The sequence below is a fragment of the Ylistrum balloti genome, unplaced genomic scaffold (assembly GCF_031769215.1).
Source record: "Ylistrum balloti isolate Yb309-2 unplaced genomic scaffold, AGI_CSIRO_Ybal_v1 Utg370458, whole genome shotgun sequence".
NCBI classification, from domain to species: domain Eukaryota; kingdom Metazoa; phylum Mollusca; class Bivalvia; order Pectinida; family Pectinidae; genus Ylistrum; species Ylistrum balloti.
Window position 1 is genome coordinate 48,415 of NW_026782303.1, and position 23,119 is coordinate 71,533.

At 36.5% G+C, this 23,119-nt stretch overlaps 1 protein-coding gene across 3 annotated transcripts in view; it reads right to left on the reverse strand.

The window, feature by feature from the left end:
- Nucleotides 1-465: 465 nt before the first annotated feature.
- LOC132555176 (scavenger receptor cysteine-rich type 1 protein M160-like) overlaps nt 466-23,119 on the reverse strand; it is a 32,799-nt gene continuing 10,145 nt past the window's right edge. Inside the window, exons 2-12 of one of the 3 annotated variants that reach the window (XM_060219528.1) lie at nt 13,152-13,287; nt 10,857-11,008; nt 10,309-10,459; nt 9,397-9,557; nt 8,798-8,929; nt 7,455-7,595; nt 6,264-6,401; nt 5,453-5,587; nt 4,629-4,766; nt 1,783-1,867; nt 466-1,118 (exon numbers count right to left, since the gene is read on the reverse strand). In XM_060219528.1, coding sequence (XP_060075511.1) covers nt 671-1,118; nt 1,783-1,867; nt 4,629-4,766; nt 5,453-5,587; nt 6,264-6,401; nt 7,455-7,595; nt 8,798-8,929; nt 9,397-9,557; nt 10,309-10,459; nt 10,857-11,008; nt 13,152-13,287 — 1,817 coding nt within the window. In that variant the 3' untranslated portion in view covers nt 466-670. The remainder of the gene's footprint in view (nt 1,119-1,782; nt 1,868-4,628; nt 4,767-5,452; nt 5,588-6,263; nt 6,402-7,454; nt 7,596-8,797; nt 8,930-9,396; nt 9,558-10,308; nt 10,460-10,856; nt 11,009-13,151; nt 13,288-23,119) is intronic. The other 2 variants (XM_060219529.1, XM_060219530.1) reach the window with 2 other exon arrangements.

Here is a 23,119-nt window from a genome sequence, read left to right on the forward strand (position 1 = left end):
TATACAAAATACAAAATTGATGATATAAAACACAAAAATGTTGATATAAAACACAAATTGTCATACTAAACACAAAAATGGTGATATAAAATACAAAAATGGTAATATAAAATACAAATATTGTGATATTAAATACAAATATGGTGATATTAAATACCAAAATCTTGATACTTAATACAAAAATTGATATACAAAATACAAAATTGATGATATAAAACACAAAAATGTTGATATAAAACACAAATTGTCATACTAAACACAAAAATGGTGATATAAAATACAAATATGGTGATATTAAATACAAATATGGTGATATTAAATACCAAAATCTTGATACTAAATACAAAAATTGATATACAAAATACAAAATTGATGATATAAAACACAAAAATGTTGATATAAAACACAAATTGTCATACTAAACACAAAAATGGTGATATAAAATACAAATGTGGTGATATTAAATACAAATATGGTGATACTAAATACAAAAAATGATATACAAAATACAAAATTGATGATATAAAACAGAAAAATTGTGATACTAAACAGAAAAATTCTTTTACTAAACACGTAAATGGTGATATAATGTTTTATGAAATAGTCGTCAGGAATATGTACATCGTCTAATACATCCTTTATTCAGTAGATTCCATTGAAGTTTTTTACATTATTTCTTTCTCTGAAATTCATCATATTGACCTTCTTGTATAAAATCTCGAGTGCGATCATATATATCATTTACATCTGTGTCTCTTTCATTGCGGACAAATGTGTCATATTCTCCTGTGTTACACCATTGTTTGGCATGACTGTACATGCCCTCATCATCATTTTCCGTGCGTTTCCCGCCAAGTATACCGTAACCATAGTGATCAGTCTCGGTCGTTTTTGTTACTGATTCAGTCGTAGGAGCACTGGCAGTAGATTGCGCAAGACTGTACATCACTTCTCTGTCATTGGTCAAACGCCTTGTGTCATCCAATTGGTTGTCTTGGTTTCCATTCACACTGACATCGCAATCGAGTATGGCCTCGATATAACAATCATTCAGTCTGATTTGTTGCTGTTTGTTGTAAGATTGTTTTTGTCCAATCTTTGGATTATTTCCCCTTTTTCTGTCAGATACATCAAAAAGTATTTCATCACTCAAACATGTACTCATAACAGATTGCAAAATTGTCCCCAATTTATAATTGAATCATTAAAAAATTGAAAGGTAGATACTTATGTATTTCTAAAAATGAATATCAAAATTGAATTCTATATCAGAATGTTTGAAATCATTTAAATAATAATTTAAGTCATTAGGAGAACAATACAATTATGACAATGTATATTATGTAGAACCAAGATGGACACCACAAAGATGTGAGTGTTCTCAAAAGTTCGATATGATAATAAAAGTCTTACGATGTTTTTCAAACTCATGCGAAATATACAGAATGATTATAGACAAAGAATCAGGTGCTGACAGAAGAGAATTATAATACCAAACATTTTATATATAATGACTCAATATATCAGTACTGTATTAAACAGAAATAAGGTCATTTATTTTGATCATCGGATACTTATAACCCGGCTTATTTCAGGAGAAAAATCATTTCCCAATGCACTTCAACAAATCGGTATTGACACGAACTAACTTTTGATTTTATCATCTGTTCTATTGTAGATGATATAGTGAATATTGATTAATTAATCTCATGTGGTATGACTTTTGAAATAAGATATCGAGTCTCAGGCTGAATGAGATGGACATTTCATAAAATGACATACCTTTTATAACAACAAGCTGTTATTATCAGTAAAACCATCAGTACAGCAGCGGTCACTCCGACGTAAATCGGCCAAAGCGGTGGACCTCAAACAAACAAAAAGGTAGAGAGTCCTTCATACTAGGACGTTATATACTATACTGCATCCAACTAAACATACTGAGAGGAAAAAGAAACGCAATTAGGAATTTCCAGGTCAACTACGGGAAATAGAAAATGGTTTTAGAATGTAATTATGGTGTAACTGGAAGATAATTGACCATTCTGTCATCTACGAGAATTTCATTCGTGTACGTTAAGTGAACCTTTCAAATTTGACGTTGATTCAAGAGTGCCCTACTCAAAATGAAGTGTGTTCTGGACCCATCAACATCGTGTGTGCCCCCCGCGAGTTGCAGTAACTGCACGAACTCTTTTGTGCATTGAATTGATCGGGATATTAACCCTCCTCAGTGGTATACGATTCCATTCCTCTTCCAGCGCCAACGCCAACTGAGCGACGTTGATTGGAGGATTCGGCCTACGTCTTCTCCTTCTGTCCAACTCGTCCCATAAATGTTCAATTGGGGAGAGGTCAGGGCTGTATGGGGGCCAATTTAGGATGGGGACATTGTTTGCTGCGATATAACCACGGCAAACCCTCGCTACATGCGGTCGGGCTTTGTCCTGCTAAAATGTCAGTTGATGCTGCTGTACTAGAGGAACAACATGCGGCGCTAGGACTTGATCTCTATAGCGGACGGCCGTGAGATTTCCCTGAATAACGACCAGAGGAGTCTTGATACCATGCGCAATCCCTCCCCATACCATGACCGATCCTCCTCCAAAGCGGTCATTCTCTATCACGCAAGCATCTGCATAGCGCTCGTGGGTACGTCTATAGACACGACGTCGGTCGTCTGCCCGGTAAAGCGAAAACCTGGACTCATCTGAGAACAGGATCTTTCTCCAACGTTGCATTGGGAAGCGTCTTACGGGATGTGCGTTCAGCCATTGCATTCGTCTGGCACGTCGCCGCGCATTAAGCTGTGGTCCAACATATGGCCGCCGCGGTCTTAGACCGAAGGCACGCAGTCGAGTGCGCACTGTCTTTGGATCAATTGGAACATGATGACGCCCAATTGTGTTCCTTGCTGTTTCCGTGGCCGTCAGAAAGCGATTGCGTAGGTGTGAATGTCGCATTGCCCTATTCTGCCGCCGTCACACGAGGGCGACTGCTTCGGAACGGTCTGCAACCCTTCCGGTGGAATGTAGTCTTTGGATGAGACGGCAGATGTTCCATGGATGGACTCCAAATCGATTAGCGACCTGATTTTGTGGGGTACCTTGCGATTAGCGACCTGATTTTGTGGGGTACCTTGCATAAGAAGTGCAATCGCACGACCCCTGTCAACTTCGGACAGTCGTGGCATTTTTTTACGGTGAACTGTTTATGCTTAAAATGTGGGAAATCAAGACGGATATGTTCTGAAGATTCGCACACACAGATTTTGAACCAATCCTTTATACTGGGTTCGAAATATCGCGCTGTTTTCTCTTATTCTTTTGTATAAGCGGCGTACGCAGTTTAATTATGCATCAGTGATTTTAATACGGTACCATAGGGACCTAACTCAAATGCACACATTTGTCAAGTTTCAAGGGTGTACGTCAAAGATTTAATTTACAAAATTAAATTTCTGCTAATTGCGTCTCTTTTTCCTCTCAGTATATAAACAAATTATAGATATACATCACTACATCACATGACAAGTAGAGGATAGTAACACCAGACGTGACAAGTAGAGGAGGATAACACCAGACGTGACAAGTAAAGGAGAATAACACCAAACGTGACAAGTTAAAAAATTTAACACCAAATGTGACAAGCTGAGGAAGATAACAACAGATGTGACGGGTAGATGAGGATAACAACAGATGTGACAAGTAGAGGAGAATAACACCAGACGTGACAAGTAGAGGAGAATAACACCAGACGTACAAGTAGAGGAGAATAACACCAGACGTACAAGTAGAGGAGAATAACACCAGACGTACAAGTAGAGGAGAATAACACCAGACGTGACAAGTAGAGGAGAATAACACCAGACGTGACAAGAAGAGGAGAATAACACCAGACGTGACAAGTAGAGGAGAATAACACCTGACGTGACAAGAAGAGGAGAATAACACCAGACGTGACAAGTAGAGGAGAATAACACCAGACGTGACAAGCAGAGGAGAATAACACCAGACGTGACAAGTAGAGGAGAATAACACCAGACGTGACAAGTAGAGGAGAATAACACCAGACGTGACAAGTAGAGGAGAATAACACCAGACGTGACAAGTAGAGAAGGCTAACATAGGACGTTATAAGTAGAGGAGAATAACAGCAGACGTGACAAGCTGAGGAAGATAACAACAGATGTGACGAGTAGATGAGGATAACAACAGATGTGACGAGTAGATGAGGATAACAGATGTGACGAGTAGATGAGGATAACAACAGATGTGACGAGTAGATGAGGATAACAGATGTGACGAGTAGATGAGGATAACAACAGATGTGACGAGTAGGAGGATAACAACAGATGTGACGAGTAGATGAGGATAACAACAGATGTGACGAGTAGATGAGGATAAAACCCGGATGATCCTGATATAAAATTTATTTGATTAAGGCATTTAAAAAATCAAGATAATTGAGCCGTTGGCGAAATTTGGAAGTAATTTCATGGATATACTTATATATATATGTTTGCACATATATTAAAAATACACATTATACAAAATCTGCTACTCTGTTGTTGAAAATGCGACATAAATATAACATGATATAAATCGTTTGTCAATATGATACCGTACTTTTTCTACCGCCCCCAGTTGTCGTTACCGACACGTTCTGGTGTCGACACACGGCACCCGACGCATCTTCTGAACAGACTAAAGATTCTCTACAGCTATCGTACATCTTTAGTGTGCACCTTTCGCCGAGACCTGATCCTGTAAGGAAATAATTCTCAATGTAGAAAAATGTTGAAACGGCTTAAATGTCGTACATAAGGCTGCGTCTGTTTCTTAATACTTCAATAAATAAATCTGTCTTGAAAACCACCGTGTATGATCTCCTAATTCCAGAAATGAAAAGCCTGGAAGGTGTTTGTTCATTTTAAGGAAGCTGTAGTTGAAATCATTTACAAATGTCTGTAAGACATAAACGTCCAACTCCATTGTAAAAGCCTAATCAGATGAAGAACGAGGTGTTTTAATAATTGGAGTTATTAGGAACCAAATCTGTTAAGAGGTTCATAAGGTGCGACATGGAACGGAATGTGACGCGACGCGACATACAGACTACATGCCTAGTTCTATATGTAGCATTATGAGGCTGGTGAATATCCCCATTTGATGAATTAACACATGTTTAAATATATGTACAGCTGCTGGTCATGTGATTACAGATCATGTGACGTCAAACCGTTCAATTGTGTTGAACAAGATGGGCTAGTTACGTTATTGTTGAGCTTTTATTTATGACATATGTAATTATCATGTTAGTTTTAAAAAGCATGAAAATCATTGTAGAATATGACATTTGTGTTATCAATATTATCATATTTTATTTAGCTTTTTGTAGACACAGTTTATGGTCAATATTTATTTAGGACACATGTATTCAATAAACTTACTTTGGGTGCACATCTTATCCTCTGCGTTCCAAAAAGTCATTAATTCATTCTCACATTTACAGATGCCTTGTTCTTTGCAGACCAAACCATTGACACAGCTTGCATTGTCTGTACATGTCTCGTTGAAATTACTTTCTACCATAAAACAAAGGTTCATTGTACTATAATGATGACATCTATTGATCGCAGTTAATTTGCCATGTACGGGTATACAGAAAATGAACAATGAATTTGATATGCTTCTGGACTACAACATATACTTAGGGAACCAACGAGCACACATGACAATAATAATATTGGCTGGTACAGCTTAGAATCCTCACCGATATATCTTCAAATCTGTGTTAAAATGTTCACAAGACAATTATTTGGATATCAACTGGTTTATTTGCAAAACATAAAAATATTACAATAAACTAGTTTTGTTTTCACATTTGCAAACATTGCTGAGGCAAACCCTCTGTACAAATAAACTGCTTGCCACATTCTTCGTCGTAACGTTTTACCTGCAATGATCAAACATACCGACATTTATCGTTTCCTGGTTCTTAATTTGAGGATATGCTTTGAATGCTTTGAATAATAGTACGATAACCTCTATGTATGTTGAAATAACACTCCCCCAATATAGTTATAACAGCCACACTGTTACACTGATTATGACCTGCTTTGCGAACAGAACATTTGACATTTTGTAATTTGCAATTAATTGATAGAGAGTTGGAGAAAACTGATTAAGTTTGATTTTGTTACAAAAGCATAAATCTCCTGTTTCCGAAAAACTGATGTTTTGGAGTACTTAAGTACAAACTTTTTCTGCCGTCCTCAGTCGTGGGCATCGAAACGTTCTGGTATCGACACACGACACCCAATTCACCTTCTGCGCATACCAAAGTGTCCTTGCAGCTATTGTTCATGCTTAATATACACTCTTCGTCGAGACCTGACCCTAGACATGTAAAATGTTTCGCATTAAAGAAGTTTAGTTTAGTTTTCGTAACAGCCAGGGCCGTGGAAGGCTTGGTTGGTGGAGGAAAACCAGAGTTTCCGTAGAAAAACCACCGACCTGCGGCCACTACGTGGCGACTGCCTCCACGTAGGTCTCGAACTCGCGACCAGAGGTGAAGGGCAAGTGATCAAGTCGAGCAGACGCCTTAACCACTCGGCAACCGACACATAAGTGTATAACACCTGTTAATACATATTTAAATAAGATAGGGGAAGGTCAAGCATTGAATTGAATTGTATAATACAGTTGTTTGCTCCTTCTAGGACTTCTCAGTGATGCAATTGGCCTAAAGTTTAAATCTAGGAAACGAGAGAGAAAAATTCAGAGTGATCGGTCAAAAAATCACAATCTAGCTGGTAATGTGCCCTAGTCCCATGATTCAATAATTTTCGACAGTAACGTCCACTACATGTATTATTCCGAAGCGATCCATATCTTCGTACCGTGTTAATTCAAACTACATGATTACACAGGTGTTTAATTGTTTAATTGGTTTTGTTTATTATAACAGTATTCTTTACATCATATACATTCAGGTTTAATAGGAACGGAGATGACTCTATTACATTACATAATTATGCTTATCTCAAAGGCACCAATGACGAAGACATGCTTATTTATCATCAACGTATAGCATTTACTTTTTAATAATTATGTCATTCAAGAGAGTTACGACGAAAAGTTGAAAAATGGTAGAATATCTAGTGATATAAAAATCATCATACAGGAGTTAGCTTTCGTAGACACACAGGTCTATCTCTCCAACTGTTGGTCATGTGATAACAGGTCATGTGACAGCAAATTGTTCAATGATTCAATGTAGTAGGAGAGAGAGAGAGAGAGAGAGAGAGAGAGAGAGAGAGAGAGAGAGAGAGAGAGAGAAGTAGAACATAAACTTTGTGATTAACATTATCTATAACATGATCATACATTATCTTGCCTTCGTTGACACACAGTTTGTGGTCCGTAGGTATATATACTCATTCTACTTACTTCGGGTGCACATGTTTTCCTCGACGTTCCAAAAAGTCTGAAGTTCATCCTCACATCTACAGACATTTCTTTCTGTATGTTTGCAGACCAGACCATGGATACATCTTGTCTTGCCCGTACATGTCTCGTTGAAATTCAGTTCTATTAAATAAACCGTAATTTCATTGTATTATCAAGATTCTCGTACCATGCAGTTATCGCAGCCTTTATTTTTTCTTTACTTTCGATTAACACGAATGATTGACTTGGTATACAGCTTGACTGCCATGCATATTAAGGAAAACAAAAACAAAGCAAAACAAATAAACAAAAAACAAAACCAAAAATAGCATATAGCATATCGTCGACTAAGTAAAATCCTTTTGATTTATTTTGACAGATAAAACATCAACATAAACTTATAACAAATCACACAATCCATGATTAGAAACACCAGAAACACATATGTTTACGTTATGACCAATTTCATATGAAGAAAAATAAGAGAGGTAGGAAACACTTTCCCTAAAAAGACACTTACTTCTAGTACATTCCATTACGTCCACATTCCAGAATGATCTGGATTCGTTTTTACATTTGCAGATATTGGTTTGACATACCAAACTGTCCTGACAAGGAAGGTTTTTACCACATGCCTTTCCACATTTTTTTTTTGAAATAAGATGAATTTGAAAGCAATTTGATTTCGTTGTTGTATGCATTTGTTATCATTTGAGAACCTAACATTTCTTTCTTGGATTGACCAAGATTTACATAGCTGGTGTTGTCGATAAACAGAAGACGCTAACTCTTCCGCAATACCAGGTCTTACTCTCTTTGTACTTTTTCAGGAGTGTCGGTTCATAACTTTGTTTTGTTCATGTTTTGCCCTATTTTTTTTAAATTGAATTTGAGTTTATGATTATGTTCACATGTTGCTATTTTCTTGTTGTTTTTCAAGAAATGTAAAATAAAATACACCATCCTAAACAAATAGAAACATGACGATCTGATGAGGTAGTAAAAGTTTTAAAAAAGATCATTAAACAGGCCCTGTTGGGAGAGGATGATTTTTTGACAGGCACCTATCCCATATATGTCGTAGAAAATCTGCTGAAATTTGTCGCTTACTGTAAGTCTTTTTCTGGGATTAATTAAAACAATTACTAATGAGGACATCCCTTCGTGATTTTTAACATATTTATTCCAACCGTTTCAACGTATAGCAAAAATTAAAACAAATTCGCAAATGTAATCGAAATACAAATGTTCCCTTATTTCTGGCTCCGGATTTGATATTATTAATGTTATCATACTCGTAATTGTGATAAAATGCTGAAAAACCACCGCGATTTGGCTCTTACTTCTAGTGCATTTCAAATCGTCATCATTCCAGAATGATCTGGATTCGTTTTTGCATTTGCATGTATAATTCTGGCAAGCTAACCCATTCTTACAACTTCTACTGTTGTCACATTTTTCGTCATAACTTTGTTCTGAAATAAAATAAGCAATATTTGATAATTATCAAAATATGAAAATTATCATATTTCAGCATAAAACATGGAGACAGAAAATATATTTAAGACAATAAAAACACGCAATGGTCGTTGGGTGTATTAACAAAGAACTACCTCACATGACCGTCAATTAACCGGAAGTTAGATTCCTCGACAAAACTGATTAAATTTCTTTTCGTAAAGGAAAAAACTTTTCATACAAAAAATTATGGATAAATCTATTCGCAAAAACAATATTTCCCCCTCTTAAAAATGTCAGTCTCCACAATCACGAATCAAATTATGATTGAAATCAAACAAAAATTACAGACAATTTCGTAATATCCTCGAACTCATCCTGATAAAAAATACGACAAATTGTTAACATGTTCTAACAAGGATAAGAAGTTATTATGATATCGTGGGAAATAATACGCTTTGAACAATATGTTATTAATGTTTACCGTTATGAGAGCACATTACTCCAGCATCGTGTTTACAGTTAACACAGTGCTCCTTGAGGGTATGGCAATTAGAGAGATGTTTTTCGTTGCCAATGCACTTAAACTGGACATGCATCCATCTAGTTCCATTCGACAAGCCAGCATCAACTGTTGTTCCAGACCTGTTGAAAGGAAACAATTTGAATATTTCCAGAAGTTACTATGACAGCCCCAGTCAGCTTCTCAAAAGAATCTTTTAGAAAATAGATTATTCATTGGCGAGGAAATAATCTGGTACCATTTTTTCAAAGCTATTTATTTCAGGAGTACTTTCTAAGAGGATAATAGGAATCTATGTTAAAGTAGCGGTAAAACTAGTGAACCGGCCAATGTTTATTGTCATCAGTGGAATGTGAACAAAAATCAAAAGGTTGCAGAAAAGGTTTTGAGGCAGACATATACAGGCTAGCAAGATATCTCTAAAAAAAATCTACAATGAACCGCCGACTTGATAACAGAATCGTAATACAAACACAAACCTATGGAAAAGAAGAACAAAAGAAAGATCTACATGAAGAATAAGACCAGATATTCCGGAAAGGTAGGCATCTTAATCCAAATATATGATGTCATTTTGTTAAATGAGAACAAGGTAAACTACTATGGAACTATTGCATACAAATAGACTTCAACGCTTCAAGCTTAAACACTTCAAACTTAATGTTGCACAAAGATATAGAATATTTCTGGAGAGCTCACTACGACGACAGTAAAACATAATCTTCAGGATCTTTAGCTGGGAGATGATACTGGATGTCTAACGTATTTTACAATCACTTATTGCCCCTAACCAATTTTACAGGTAATGATTAACGTGTTTTGGTACAGGTGGACGTCTCCCCAAAACAAAAGTACCGTGGCCACACGACTTACCCGAATCCAAACTGTTTACATACTACATGTGTGTTGTTACCCGTCCAACATGTACTACAAAGACTTCCCCATGTAAATTTACCGTCCGCATTTTTCCGTAAAGTTTCAACTCTGTGTTTGTCGGTGGTAATATCATTCAGACGTACGTCACCTGTTAAGAAGAATACAATAAAGTTATTTATTTGGGCATAAAAGCAATGGAAAGAGTATGGTATGTTCTCGATACCTCGAAGTTTTTTCCCAGTATAGATACTACTCGCAACTGTTAGCGACGCTGTATTGTGTATGAAATATTAAATGCATACCAACTTGCAAAAAATTTAGAATGAAATACAGATTATCAAAACGTATCCAGTCAACAGCTGTTTCGTCCTTCTAGAACTCGAACAGAAAATACAAACAAAACTGGTTCGAAGGTCATATTAAGCAAGTTGTATTAGACAACTTTTGTATTCGTGATATAATTCGCGCTTTCAGTTATAATATTACTTCTTAATTACACAAAATAAATCTGAAATCTATATACATTTGTATGAAGGTGTTGTTACCTAGACATTCGACTTCAGCCACGTGTTGACATTGAAAACATTCGCTGATGAATTGACACTCTCTTAGATGTTTTTCGTCACCTTTACATTGGTATTTTGCAGGAGTGTGATTACCATTCATGATTGTATTTACATTTGGTCTTATTCCCTCCCTACAAAAACAATTGTATTTAATCCAATATGTACATTGCAGTTGTTCAACTGTAACACAATCGGTTATTATACCAACTGATTTGGCTTTATTGTTTTAATCGGGGGAAAAAACTTCGATCATATCGGTTTCCCGACTGCTCGTTCGATACTCGTTCACGTTCAAACAATTCATTATAACACCATCGCTATGATTAGTGTAATAACATATATGGCATTTATTGTGTTATAAATATCCAGTCAACAAACTTGTAGCTTCATTCTTTGGCCACCAAAGACTTCAAATGTGATAGAATGTTAGAAGATGATAACCTTAATGTATATTGTCGCAACAGCAATAACTCGAGTTCGCCGAGGTGATGTTTGAAAATATTTGCAAGATAAATACAATACAATAAATGATAATAATGCAAAAATGATAAATAATTCACTTAGTTCATTTTGAAAAAATTGTTGAATTCAGTTTGCATGCTAGTCAGTATTTTTATACATGTATATGTTGCTAACAATAATTGATAAACATGACAACACACTCAATATTAAAGTCAGTTAAGTATGTTCTTCAACTTGACCTAAACATCGTAAACGTAACCTGCTAAACTCCATTGCACACAGCATTCTCGTAGGTTACATTAATATATTTATAGAATCAGGAATAACGTAAAAATTGTCCGAATCGTCATGCAAACCCAAAGTAAATAAACTAGAGGAAATAAAATCCAAGGTGAATGTCAAAATGTATCGGGAGAGTTACACTATACAAATAATATGATAAATTTCGAGATAATTTTGTCTGATTTTTCTAGAAGAAAGTCAGGTTTATGTGTACTGTAAACGTAATTTATTTGTTGCGGTCAAACTTAAGTTTTTTTTAGAACAAAGATAGATTAGCGCAACCAAGATAATTGCTATCAAATCAACATGCAGAACCTAGCATCAGCGCAGTCATATTTAATTACAATACATTCGGCGTAAAATGCGATAATATAAGATGACCCCTAAAGGATGCACGTTTTACAGGATTCTTATCCTTGCCACCATTTGAACGAATTCAAACGTGACATGAAGGATATGGCAAACCTCGGGGATTAAAATTCCACCAGCAGTGTCTATCACTTGCATTGTCGAAGATTGTAGACATAAGTGAATGGACATATTTTACTAGAAATGAACAAATGAAAGAAAAACCCCATAAAACTGCGCCATACAACTGTTTCATCCTTCTACGACTCGTCAGCAATGCTAAAAACCTAAATTATGAAAGAAAGCAATATATTTATTAAAAAAATTGAAATGTATCAAAATCAAATTAATAGAAGTTGTGTATGTCTGCTTGTTATTTATGGTTTTCTGTTGGTACTAAAACAAAAATAAATGTTTTAAATTCCCGCCAAATATTGCTTACTCATTAACAAAATCTTTGACAGTCAATTATATCTACAGACAAAATATCATGACTACTAGTATGATAACTTTCATGTCTGATATCCACATAAAAACAATTCGACAGCTCGATATTAATAAATGTGCAAGAAACGATCGAGAATTAAAAACAAATAGAATGAGATAATACATAACAGAAAGGTAAGACAATAGTATTTTATTAAATATTCACCGAATACATCTGACGTCACATTGTTCACGTAGATAAGACCAGAATGCAAAATGAAATTGAAGTAAAAATGTCGAAAACCTCTAGCTCGAGAGATAACGATTTGCATATTGTTTGTCATTAGGTTGAATTTTTTCCGTTCTTTCTTCAATTACATATGGTAGCCGCAACGACGTTATTTGTACAACTTCATTCTCTCATCTATCCACTGTAATATCTGTTTCAAATGGTATTTAATTATAGAGAAATTGGTCTCCGCTCTTCCTTATTTGATAAAATTCCGAATTAATTTCATAAGATATTGTCATAAATAATTCAGTTGTCATAATCATCCCTATAATTTAAGATTTGAAACATAATGTCTACTGCTTCGAGATTTTCTTTATTTCACATTAAATCAATTTATAAAGATTCTGCAGCGATCCTCATTTTACAGTCTAAATTAGACCTTTATATTTTTATAACGTTAATATATTTTTTGCTTATATAGGCCTATACAAAGAATACAATTAGATGAACATATATATATATACTGGAACCCTAGCTCGTTACAGGTGACATTAGCAGTTTTGTTTGTCCAGCACGCATCTCCACATAAGAATTTCCAGTCATTTCCCACCAGTTGCTGCACCATGCCCGAACGATAGGTCTTCCCGTTTTGAAGACGGACTGAAAAACATAAAGAACATTAGACATAATGAAATGACTTAAATTTCAGAAAAGAAATGACAGATATATTACACAGAAGTTCGATAACACAAGAGCTCCTATCGACCTAGGATATTTTATTCCAGGGGTTAAAAGCCAAAGAGATTATAATGCCTGATGAGGTGTTATCAATTTGTCAACCGTGAATTCGAAAGTCGCCCAACATCTTGTATCGGAGGTTTATCAATGTATTATCTAAGGTCAAAAGTTCGAGGAGAAAATAACACCTATTTATTGATATAGGATCCAATTTTTGTTAATCATATACTAAAAACTATTGATGATCAAAAATGAGTTCATGGTAGTAAACAATACCATAAAAGGACATCTTGGGTTTTTTGTGTATTGAGCTGTTCGTTGAGGATTCTTGCGTATTGAGATGTTTGTTGGGGTTGTTTGTTTATTGAACTGTTTGTTAGTTTTTTTTGTATGTATCGGGCTGTTTGTTGGGATTTCTTGTGTATTGAACTGTTTTTTGGGGTTTCTTGTGTATTGAGCTGTTTGGTGGGGTTTCTTGTGTATGGAGCTGTTTGCTGGAGTTTCTTGTGTATTGAGCTGTTTGTTGGGGTTTCTTGTGTATTAAGCTGTTTGTTGGGGTTTCTTGTGTATTGAGCTGTTTGTTGGGTTTTTTGTGTATTGAGCTGTTTGTTAGGGTTTCTTGTATATTGATCTGTTGTATGGGCTATGTGTGTATTGATCTTCTTGTTAGGGTTTCTTGTGTATTACGCTGTTTGTTAGGGTTTCTTGTATATTGAGCTGTTTGTTGGGGTTCATTGTGTATAGAGCTGTTTGCTGGGGTTTCTTGTGTATTGAGCTGTTTGTTTGGGTTTCTTGTGTTTTAAGCTGTTTGTTTTGGATTCTTTTGTATTGATCTGTTGTTGGGGTTTCTTGTGTATGGAGCTGTTTGCTGGAGTTTCTTGTGTATTGAGCTGTTTGTTGGGGTTTCTTGTGTATTAAGCTGTTTGTTGGGGTTTCTTGTGTATTGAGCTGTTTGTTGGGTTTTTTGTGTATTGAGCTGTTTGTTAGGGTTTCTTGTATATTGATCTGTTGTATGGGCTATGTGTGTATTGATCTTCTTGTTAGGGTTTCTTGTGTATTACGCTGTTTGTTAGGGTTTCTTGTATATTGAGCTGTTTGTTGGGGTTCATTGTGTATAGAGCTGTTTGCTGGGGTTTCTTGTGTATTGAGCTGTTTGTTTGGGTTTCTTGTGTTTTAAGCTGTTTGTTTTGGATTCTTTTGTATTGATCTGTTGTTGGGGTTTCTTGTGTTTTGAGCTGTTTCTTGGGGTTTCTTGTGTTTTGAGCTGTTTGTTGGGGTTTCTTGTGTATTGAGCTGTTTGTTTGGGTTTCTTGTGTTTTAAGCTGTTTGTTTTGGATTCTTTTGTATTGATCTGTTGTTGGGGTTTCTTGTGTATTCAGCTGTTTGTTTGGGTTGTTTGTTAATTGAACTGTTTGTTGGGGTTGTTTGTTTATTGAACTGTTTGTTGGGTTTTTTTGTATGTATCGGGCTGTTTGTTGGGATTTCTTGTGTATTGAACTGTTTTTTGGGGTTTCTTGTGTATTGAGCTGTTTGGTGGGGTTTCTTGTGTATGGAGCTGTTTGCTGGAGTTTCTTGTGTATTGAGCTGTTTGTTGGGGTTTCTTGTGTATTAAGCTGTTTGTTGGGGTTTCTTGTGTATTGAGCTGTTTGTTGGGTTTTTTGTGTATTGAGCTGTTTGTTAGGGTTTCTTGTATATTGATCTGTTGTATGGGCTATGTGTGTATTGATCTTCTTGTTAGGGTTTCTTGTGTATTACGCTGTTTGTTAGGGTTTCTTGTATATTGAGCTGTTTGTTGGGGTTCATTGTGTATAGAGCTGTTTGCTGGGGTTTCTTGTGTATTGAGCTGTTTGTTTGGGTTTCTTGTGTTTTAAGCTGTTTGTTTTGGATTCTTTTGTATTGATCTGTTGTTGGGGTTTCTTGTGTTTTGAGCTGTTTCTTGGGGTTTCTTGTGTTTTGAGCTGTTTGTTGGGGTTTCTTGTGTATTGAGCTGTTTGTTTGGGTTTCTTGTGTTTTAAGCTGTTTGTTTTGGATTCTTTTGTATTGATCTGTTGTTGGGGTTTCTTGTGTATTCAGCTGTTTGTTTGGGTTGTTTGTTAATTGAACTGTTTGTTGGGGTTGTTTGTTTATTGAACTGTTTGTTGGGTTTTTTTGTATGTATCGGGCTGTTTGTTGGGATTTCTTGTGTATTGAACTGTTTTTTTGGGTTTCTTGTGTATTGAGCTGTTTGGTGGGGTTTCTTGTGTATGGAGCTGTTTGCTGGAGTTTCTTGTGTATTGAGCTGTTTGTTGGGGTTTCTTGTGTATTAAGCTGTTTGTTGGGGTTTCTTGTGTATTGAGCTGTTTGTTGGGTTATTTGTGTATTTATCTGTTTGTTGGTTTTTGAGTGTGTATTGAGCTGTTTGTTGGGTTTTTTGAGTGTATTGAGCTGTTTGTAGGGGTTTCTTGTGTATTGAGCTGTTTGTTGGGGTTTCTTGTGTATTGAGCTGTTTGTAGGGGTTTCTTGTGAATTGAGCTGTTTGTTGGGATTTCTTGTGTATTGATCTTTTTGTTGGATTTTTTGTGTGTATTGAGATGTTTGTTCGGGTTTCTTGTGTATTGAGCTGTTTGTTGTGGTTTCTTGTGTATTGAGCTCTTTGTTGGGGTTTCTTGTGTATGGAGCTGTTTGTTAAGGTTTATTGTGTATTGAGCTGTTTGTTGTAGTTTCCTGTGTTTTGAGCTGTTTGTAAGGGTTTCTTGTGTATTGAGCTGTTTGTTGGGGTTTTTTGTGTATTGAGCTGTTTGCTAGAGTTTCTTGTGTATTGAGCTGTTTGTTGGGGTTTCTTGTGTATGGAGCTGTTTGTTGGGTTTTTTGTGTATTGAGCTATTTGTTGGGGTTTCTTGTGTATTGAGCTGTTTGTTGGGGTTTCTTGTGTATTGAGCTGTTTGGTGGGGTTTCTTGTGTATTGAGCTGTTTGTTGGGTTTTTTGTGTATTGAGCTGTTTGTTAGGGTTTCTTCTATATTGATCTGTTGTATGGGCTATGTGTGTATTGATCTTCTTGTTAGGGTTTCTTGTGTATTACGCTGTTTGTTAGGGTTTCTTGTATATTGAGCTGTTTGTTGGGGTTCATTGTGTATAGAGCTGTTTGCTGGGGTTTCTTGTGTATTGAGCTGTTTGTTTGGGTTTCTTGTGTTTTAAGCTGTTTGTTTTGGATTCTTTTGTATTGATCTGTTGTTGGGGTTTCTTGTGTTTTGAGCTGTTTCTTGGGGTTTCTTGTGTTTTGAGCTGTTTGTTGGGGTTTCTTGTGTTTTGAGCTGTTTGTTTGGGTTTCTTGTGTTTTAAGCTGTTTGTTTTGGATTCTTTTGTATTGATCTGTTGTTGGGGTTTCTTGTGTATTCAGCTGTTTGTTTGGGTTGTTTGTTAATTGAACTGTTTGTTGGGGTTGTTTGTTTATTGAACTTTTTGTTGGGTTTTTTTGTATGTATCGGGCTGTTTGTTGGGATTTCTTGTGTATTGAACTGTTTTTTTGGGTTTCTTGTTTATTGAGCTGTTTGGTGGGGTTTCTTGTGTATGGAGCTGTTTGCTGGAGTTTCTTGTGTATTGAGCTGTTTGTTGGGGTTTCTTGTGTATTAAGCTGTTTGTTGGGGTTTCTTGTGTATTGAGCTGTTTGTTGGGTTATTTGTGTATTTATCTGTTTGTTGGTTTTTGAGTGTGTATTGAGCTGTTTGTTGCGGTTTCTTATGTATTGAACTGTTTGTTGGGTTATTTGTGTATTTATCTGTTTGTTGGTTTTTGAGTGTGTATTGAGCTGTTTGTTGCGGTTTCTTATGTATTGAACTGTTTGTTGGGTTTTTTGAGTGTATTGAGCTGTTTGTAGGGGTTTCTTGTGTATTGAGCTGTTTGTTGGGGTTTCTTGTGTATTGAGCTGTTTGTAGGGGTTTCTTGTGAATTGAGCTGTTTGTTGGGATTTCTTGTGTATTGATCTGTTTGTTGGATTTTTTGTGTGTATTGAGATGTTTGTTCGGGTTTCTTGTGTATTGAGCTCTTTGTTGGGGTTTCTTGTGTATGGAGCTGTTTGTTAAGGTTTATTGTGTATTGAGCTGTTTGTTGTGGTTTCTTGTGTTTTGAGCTGTTTGTAAGGGTTTCTTGTGTATTGAGCTGTTTGTTGGGGTTTTTTGTGTATTGAGCTGTTTGCTAGAGTTTCTTGTGTATTGAGCTGTTTGTTGGGGTTCTTGTGTATGGAGCTGGTTGTTGGGTTTTTTGTGTATTGAGCTATTTGTTGGGGTTTCTTGTGTATTGAGCTGTTTGTTGGGGTTCTTGTGTATGGAGCTGGTTGTTGGGTTTTTTGTGTATTGAGCTATTTGTTGGGGTTTCTTGTGTAATGAGCTGTTTGTTGGGGTTTCTTGTGTATTGAGCTGTTTGGTGGGGTTTCTTGTGTATTGAACTGCTTGTTGGGGTTTGTTGATTATTGAGCTGTTTGTTGGGGTTTCTTGTGTATAGAGCTGTTTGTTGGTTTTTTTGTGTGTATTTATCTGTTTGTTGGTTTTTGAGTGTGTATTGAGCTGTTTGTTGGGGTTCATTGTGTATTGAGCTGTTTGTTGGGGTTCATTGTGTATTGAGCTGTTTGTTGGGGTTTCTTGTGTATTGAGCTGTTTGCTGGAGTTTCTTGTGTATTGAGCTGTTTGTTGGGGTTCATTGTGTATAGAGCTGTTTGTTGGGGTTTCTTGTGTATTAAGCTGTTTGTTGGGTTTTTTTGTGTATTGAGCTGTTTGGTGGGGTTTCTTGTGTATTGAGCTGTTTGTTGGGGTTGTTTGTTTATTGAACTGTTTGTTGGGGTTTCTGGTGTATTGAGCTGTTTGTTGGGGTTTCTTGTGTATTGAGCTGTTTGTTGGGGTTTCTTGTGTATTGAGCTGCTTGTTTGGGTTTTTTGTGTATTGAGCTGTTTATTAGGGTTTCTTGTACATTGATCTGTTGTATTGTTTATTTGTGTATTGATCTTCTTGTTAGGGTTTCTTGTGTATTAAGCTGTTTGTTAGGGTTTCTTGTATATTGAGCTGTTTGTTGGGGTTCATTGTGTATAGAGCTGTTTGTTGGGGTTTCTTGTGTATTGAACTGTTTGCTGGTTTTTTTTTGTGTGTATTGGGCTGTTTGTTGGGATTTCTTGTGTATTGAGCTGTTTGTTGGGGTTTCTTGTGTATGGAGCTGTTTGCTGGGGTTTGTTGTGTATTGAGCTGTTAGTTGGCTTTGTTTGTGTTTTGAGCTGTTTGTTGGGGTTCCTTGTATATAGAGCTGTTTGTTGGGGTTTCTTGTGAATTGAGCTGGTGCTTGGGGATTCTGTGTTTAGAGCTGTTTGTTTTGGTTTCTTTTGTATTGACCTGTTTTTGGGGTTGTTATATATTGAACTATTTGTTGGGTTTTTGGTGTGTATTGAGCTGTTTGTTGGGATTTTGTATGTATTGAGCTGTTTTTTTGGGTTCCTTGTGTATAGAGCTGTTTATTGGGGTTTCTTGTATATTGAGCTGTTTGTTGGGGTTGTTTGTGTATTGGGCTGTTTGTTTGGATTTCCTTTGTATTGAGGTGTTTTTTTGGGGTTTTTTTTGTGTATTGAGCTGTTTGTTGGGTTTTTTGTGTATTGAGCTGTTTGTCAGGGTTTCTTTTATATTGATCTGTTGTATGGGTTATTTGTGTATTTATCTCTCTGTTGGTTTTTGAGTTTGTATTGAGCTGTTTCTTGGGGTTCATTGTGTATTGAGCTGTTTATTGGGGTTTCTTGTGTATTGAGCTGTTTGTTGGAGTTTCATGTGTATTGAGCTGTTTGTTGGGGTTTCTTGTGTATTGAGCTGTTTGTTGGGTTTTTTTATGTATTGAGCTGTTTGTTGGGTTTTTTTTGTGTATTGAGCTGTTTGTCAGGGTTTCTTTTATATTGATCTGTTGTATGGGTTATGTGTATATTGATCTTCTTGAAAAGGGTTTCTTGTGTATTGAGCTGTTTGTTTTGGTTTCTTGTGTATTGAGCTGTTTGTAAGGGTTTTTTGTGTAGTGAGCTGTTTGTTGAGGTTTCTTGGGTATTGAGCTGTTTGTTTTGGTTTCCTGTGTATTGAGCTGTTTGCTGGGGTTCATTGTGTATGGAGCGGTTTGCTGGGGTTTCTTCTGTATTGAGCTGTTAGTTGGGTTTGTTTGTGTATTGAGCTGTTTGTTGGGGTTTCTTTTGTATAGAGCTGCTTGTTGGTTTTTTGTGTATTGATTTGTTTGTTGTTTTGTTTGTGTGTATTGAGTTGTTTGTTCGGGTTTCTTCTGTATGGAGCTGTTTGTTGGAGTTTCTTTTGAATTGTGCTGTTGTTTTGGGTTTCTTGTGTATTGAGCTATTTGTTGGGGTTTCCTGTGTATTGAGCGGTTTGTTGGGGTTTCTGATGTATTGGGCTGTTTGTTGGGTTTCTTGTGTATTGAGCTGTTCGTTGAGGATTCTTGCGTATTGAGCTGTTTGTTGGGGTTGTTTGTTTATTGAACTGTTTGTTAGTTTTTTTTGTATGTATCGGGCTGTTTGTTGGGATTTCTTGTGTATTGAACTGTTTTTTGGGGTTTCTTGTGTATTGAGCTGTTTGGTGGGGTTTCTTTTGTATAGAGCTGCTTGTTGGTTTTTTGTGTATTGATTTGTTTGTTGTTTTGTTTGTGTGTATTGAGTTGTTTGTTCGGGTTTCTTCTGTATGGAGCTGTTTGTTGGAGTTTCTTTTGAATTGTGCTGTTGTTTTGGGTTTCTTGTGTATTGAGCTATTTGTTGGGGTTTCTTCTGTATTGGGCTGTTTCTTGGGGTTTCCTGTGTATTGAGCTGTTTGTTGGGGTTTCTCATGTATTGGGCTGTTTGTTGGGTTTCTTGTGTATTGAGCTATTTGTTGGGGTTTCTTGCGTATTGAACTTATTGTTGGGGTTTCTTGTGTATTGAACTGTTTGTTGGTTTTTCTTGGGTATTGGGCTGTTTGTTGGGTTTTTTTGTGTATTGGGCTGTTTGTTGGAGTTTCTTGTGTATTGAGCTGTTTGTTAAGGTTTCTTGTGTATTGAGCTGTTTGTTGGAGTTCATTGTGTATGGAGCTGTTTGTTGTGGTTTCTTGTGTGTTGAGCTGTTTGTTGGGGTTTCTTATATACTGAGCTTTTTGTTGTGGTTTCTTGTGTATTGAGCTGTTTGTTGGGGTTTCTTATATACTGAGCTGTTTGTTGGGGTTTCTTGTGTATGGAGCTGTTTGTTGGAGTTTCATGTGTATTGAGCTGTTTGTTGGGGTTCATTGGTGTATTGAGCTGTTTGTTGGGTTTTTTGTGTATTGAGCTGTTTGTTAGGGTTTCTTGTATTTTGATCTGTTGTATGGGTTATGTGTATATTGATCTTCTTGAAAAGGGTTTCTTGTGTATTGAGCTGTTTGTTTTGGTTTCTGGTGTATTGAGCTGTTTGTAAGGGTTTTCTTGTGTAGTGAGCTGTTTGTTGAGGTTTCTTGGGTATTGAGCTGTTTGTTTTGGTTTCATGTGTATTGAGCTGTTTGTTGGGGTTCATTGTGTATGGAGCGGTTTGCTGGGGTTTCTTGTGTATTGAGCTGTTAGTTGGGTTTGTTTGTGTATTGAGCTGTTTGTTGGGGTTGTTTGTGTATTGAAATGTTTGTTTGGATTTCCTTTGTATTGGGCTGTTTGTTGGAATTTCCTGTGTATTGAGCTGTTTGTTGGGGTTTCTTGTGTATTGAGCTGTTTGTTGGGGTTTCTTGTGTATTGAACTGTTTGTTGGGGTTTCTTGTGTATTGAGCGGTTTGTTGGGTTTTTTGTGTATTGAGCTGTTTATTAGGGTTTCTTGTATACTGATCTGTTGTATGGTTTATTTGTGTATTGATCATCTTGTTAGGGTTTCTTGTGTATTAAGCTGTTTGTTGGTGTTCATTGTGTATAGAGCTGTTTGTTGGGGTTTCTTGTGTATTGAACTGTGTGCTGGGTTTTTTTTGTGTGTATTGGGCTGTTTGTTAGGATTTCTTGTGTATTGAGCTGTTTTTTGGGGGTTTCTTGTGGAGAGAGCTTTTTGTTTGGGTTGCTTGTGTATTGAGCTGTTTGTTTTGGTTTCTTGTAAATTGAACTGTTTGTTTTGGTTTCTTTTGTATTGATCTGTTGTTGGGGTTGTTTGTGTATTGAAATGTTTGTTAGGTTTTTTTTGTGTATTGGGCTGTTTGTTGGGATTTCCTGTGTATTGAGCTAATTGTTGGGGTTTCTTGTGTATTGAGCTGTTTGTAAGGGTTTCTTTTGGTATTGAGCTGTTTGCTAAGGGTTTTTTTTGCGTATTTAGCTGTTTGTTGGGGTTTTTTGTTTATTGAACTGTTTGTTGGGCCTTTTGTTTGTATTTGGCTGTTTGTTAGGGTTTCTTGTGTATTGAGCTGTTTGTACGGGTTTCTTGTGTATTGAGCTGTTTATTAGGGTTTCTTGTATACTGATCTGTTGTATGGGTTATTTGTGAATTGATCTCTTTGTTGGATTTTGAGTTTGTATTGAGCTGTTTGTTGGGGTTCATTGTGTATTGAGCTGTTTGTTAGGGTTTCTTATATATTGAGCTGTTTGTTTTGGTTTCTTTTGTATTGATCTGTTGTTGGGGTTTCTTGTGAATTGAGCTGGTTTTTGGGGTTTCTTGTGTTTAGAGCTGTTTGTTTTGGTTTCTTTGTATTGATCTGTTTTTGGGGTTGTTGGGTATTGAAGTATTTGTTGGGTTTTTGTGTGTATTGGGCTGTTTGTTGGGATTTCCTGTGTATTGATCTGTTTGTTGGGGTTCCTTGTGTATTGGGCTGTTTGGTTTGGTTTCCTGTGTATTGGGCTGTTTGTTGGGGTTCCTGTGTATTGGGCTGTTTGTAAGGGTTTCCTGTGTATTGGGCTGTTTGTAAGGGTTTCCTGTGTATTGGGCTGTTTGTTGGGGTTTCTTGTGGATAGAGATGTTATTTGGGGTTTCTTGTGTTTTGAGCTGTTTGTTGGGGTTGTTTGTGTATTGAAATGTTTGTTTGGATTTCCTTTGTATTGAGCTGTTTTTGTGGTTTCTTGTGTATAAATCTGTTTGTTGGGGTTTCTTGTTTATTTGATCTGTTTCTTTTGGTTTCCTGTGTATTGGGCTGTTTGTTGGGATATCCTGTGTATTGAGCTGTTTGTTGGGGTTTCTTGTGTATTGAGCTGTTTGTAAGGGTTTCTTTTGGTATTGAGCTGTTTACTGGGGTTTCTTGCGTATCGAGCTGTTTGTAAGGGTTTCCTGTGTATTGAGCTGTTTGTTGGGGTTTCTTGTTGATAGAGCTGTTTGTTTTGGTTTCCTGTGTATTGGGCTGTTTGTTGGGGTTTATTGTGTATGGAGCTGTTTGCTGGGGTTTCTTGTGTATTGAGCTGTTTGTTGGGGTTCAATGTGTATTGAGCTGTTTGTTAGGGTTTCTTATATATTGAGCTGATTGTTGGGGTTTCTTGTGTTTTGAGCTGTTTGATTTGGTTTCTTTTGTATTGGTCTGTTGTTGGGGTTGTTTGTGTGTTGGGCTGTTTGTTGGGGTTGTTTGTGTATTGGGCTGTTTGTTGGGGTTTCTTGTGTATAGAGCTGTTTGTAAGGGTTTCCTGTGTATTGAGCTGTTTGTTGGGGTTGTTTTTGTATTGGGCTGTTTGTTGGGGTTGTTTGTGTATTGGGCTGTTTGTTGGGGTTCATTGTGTATAGAGCTGTTGGTAAAGGTTTCTTTTGTATTGAGCTGTTTGTTTTGGTTTCCTGTGTATTGGGCTGTTTTTTGGGGTTCATTG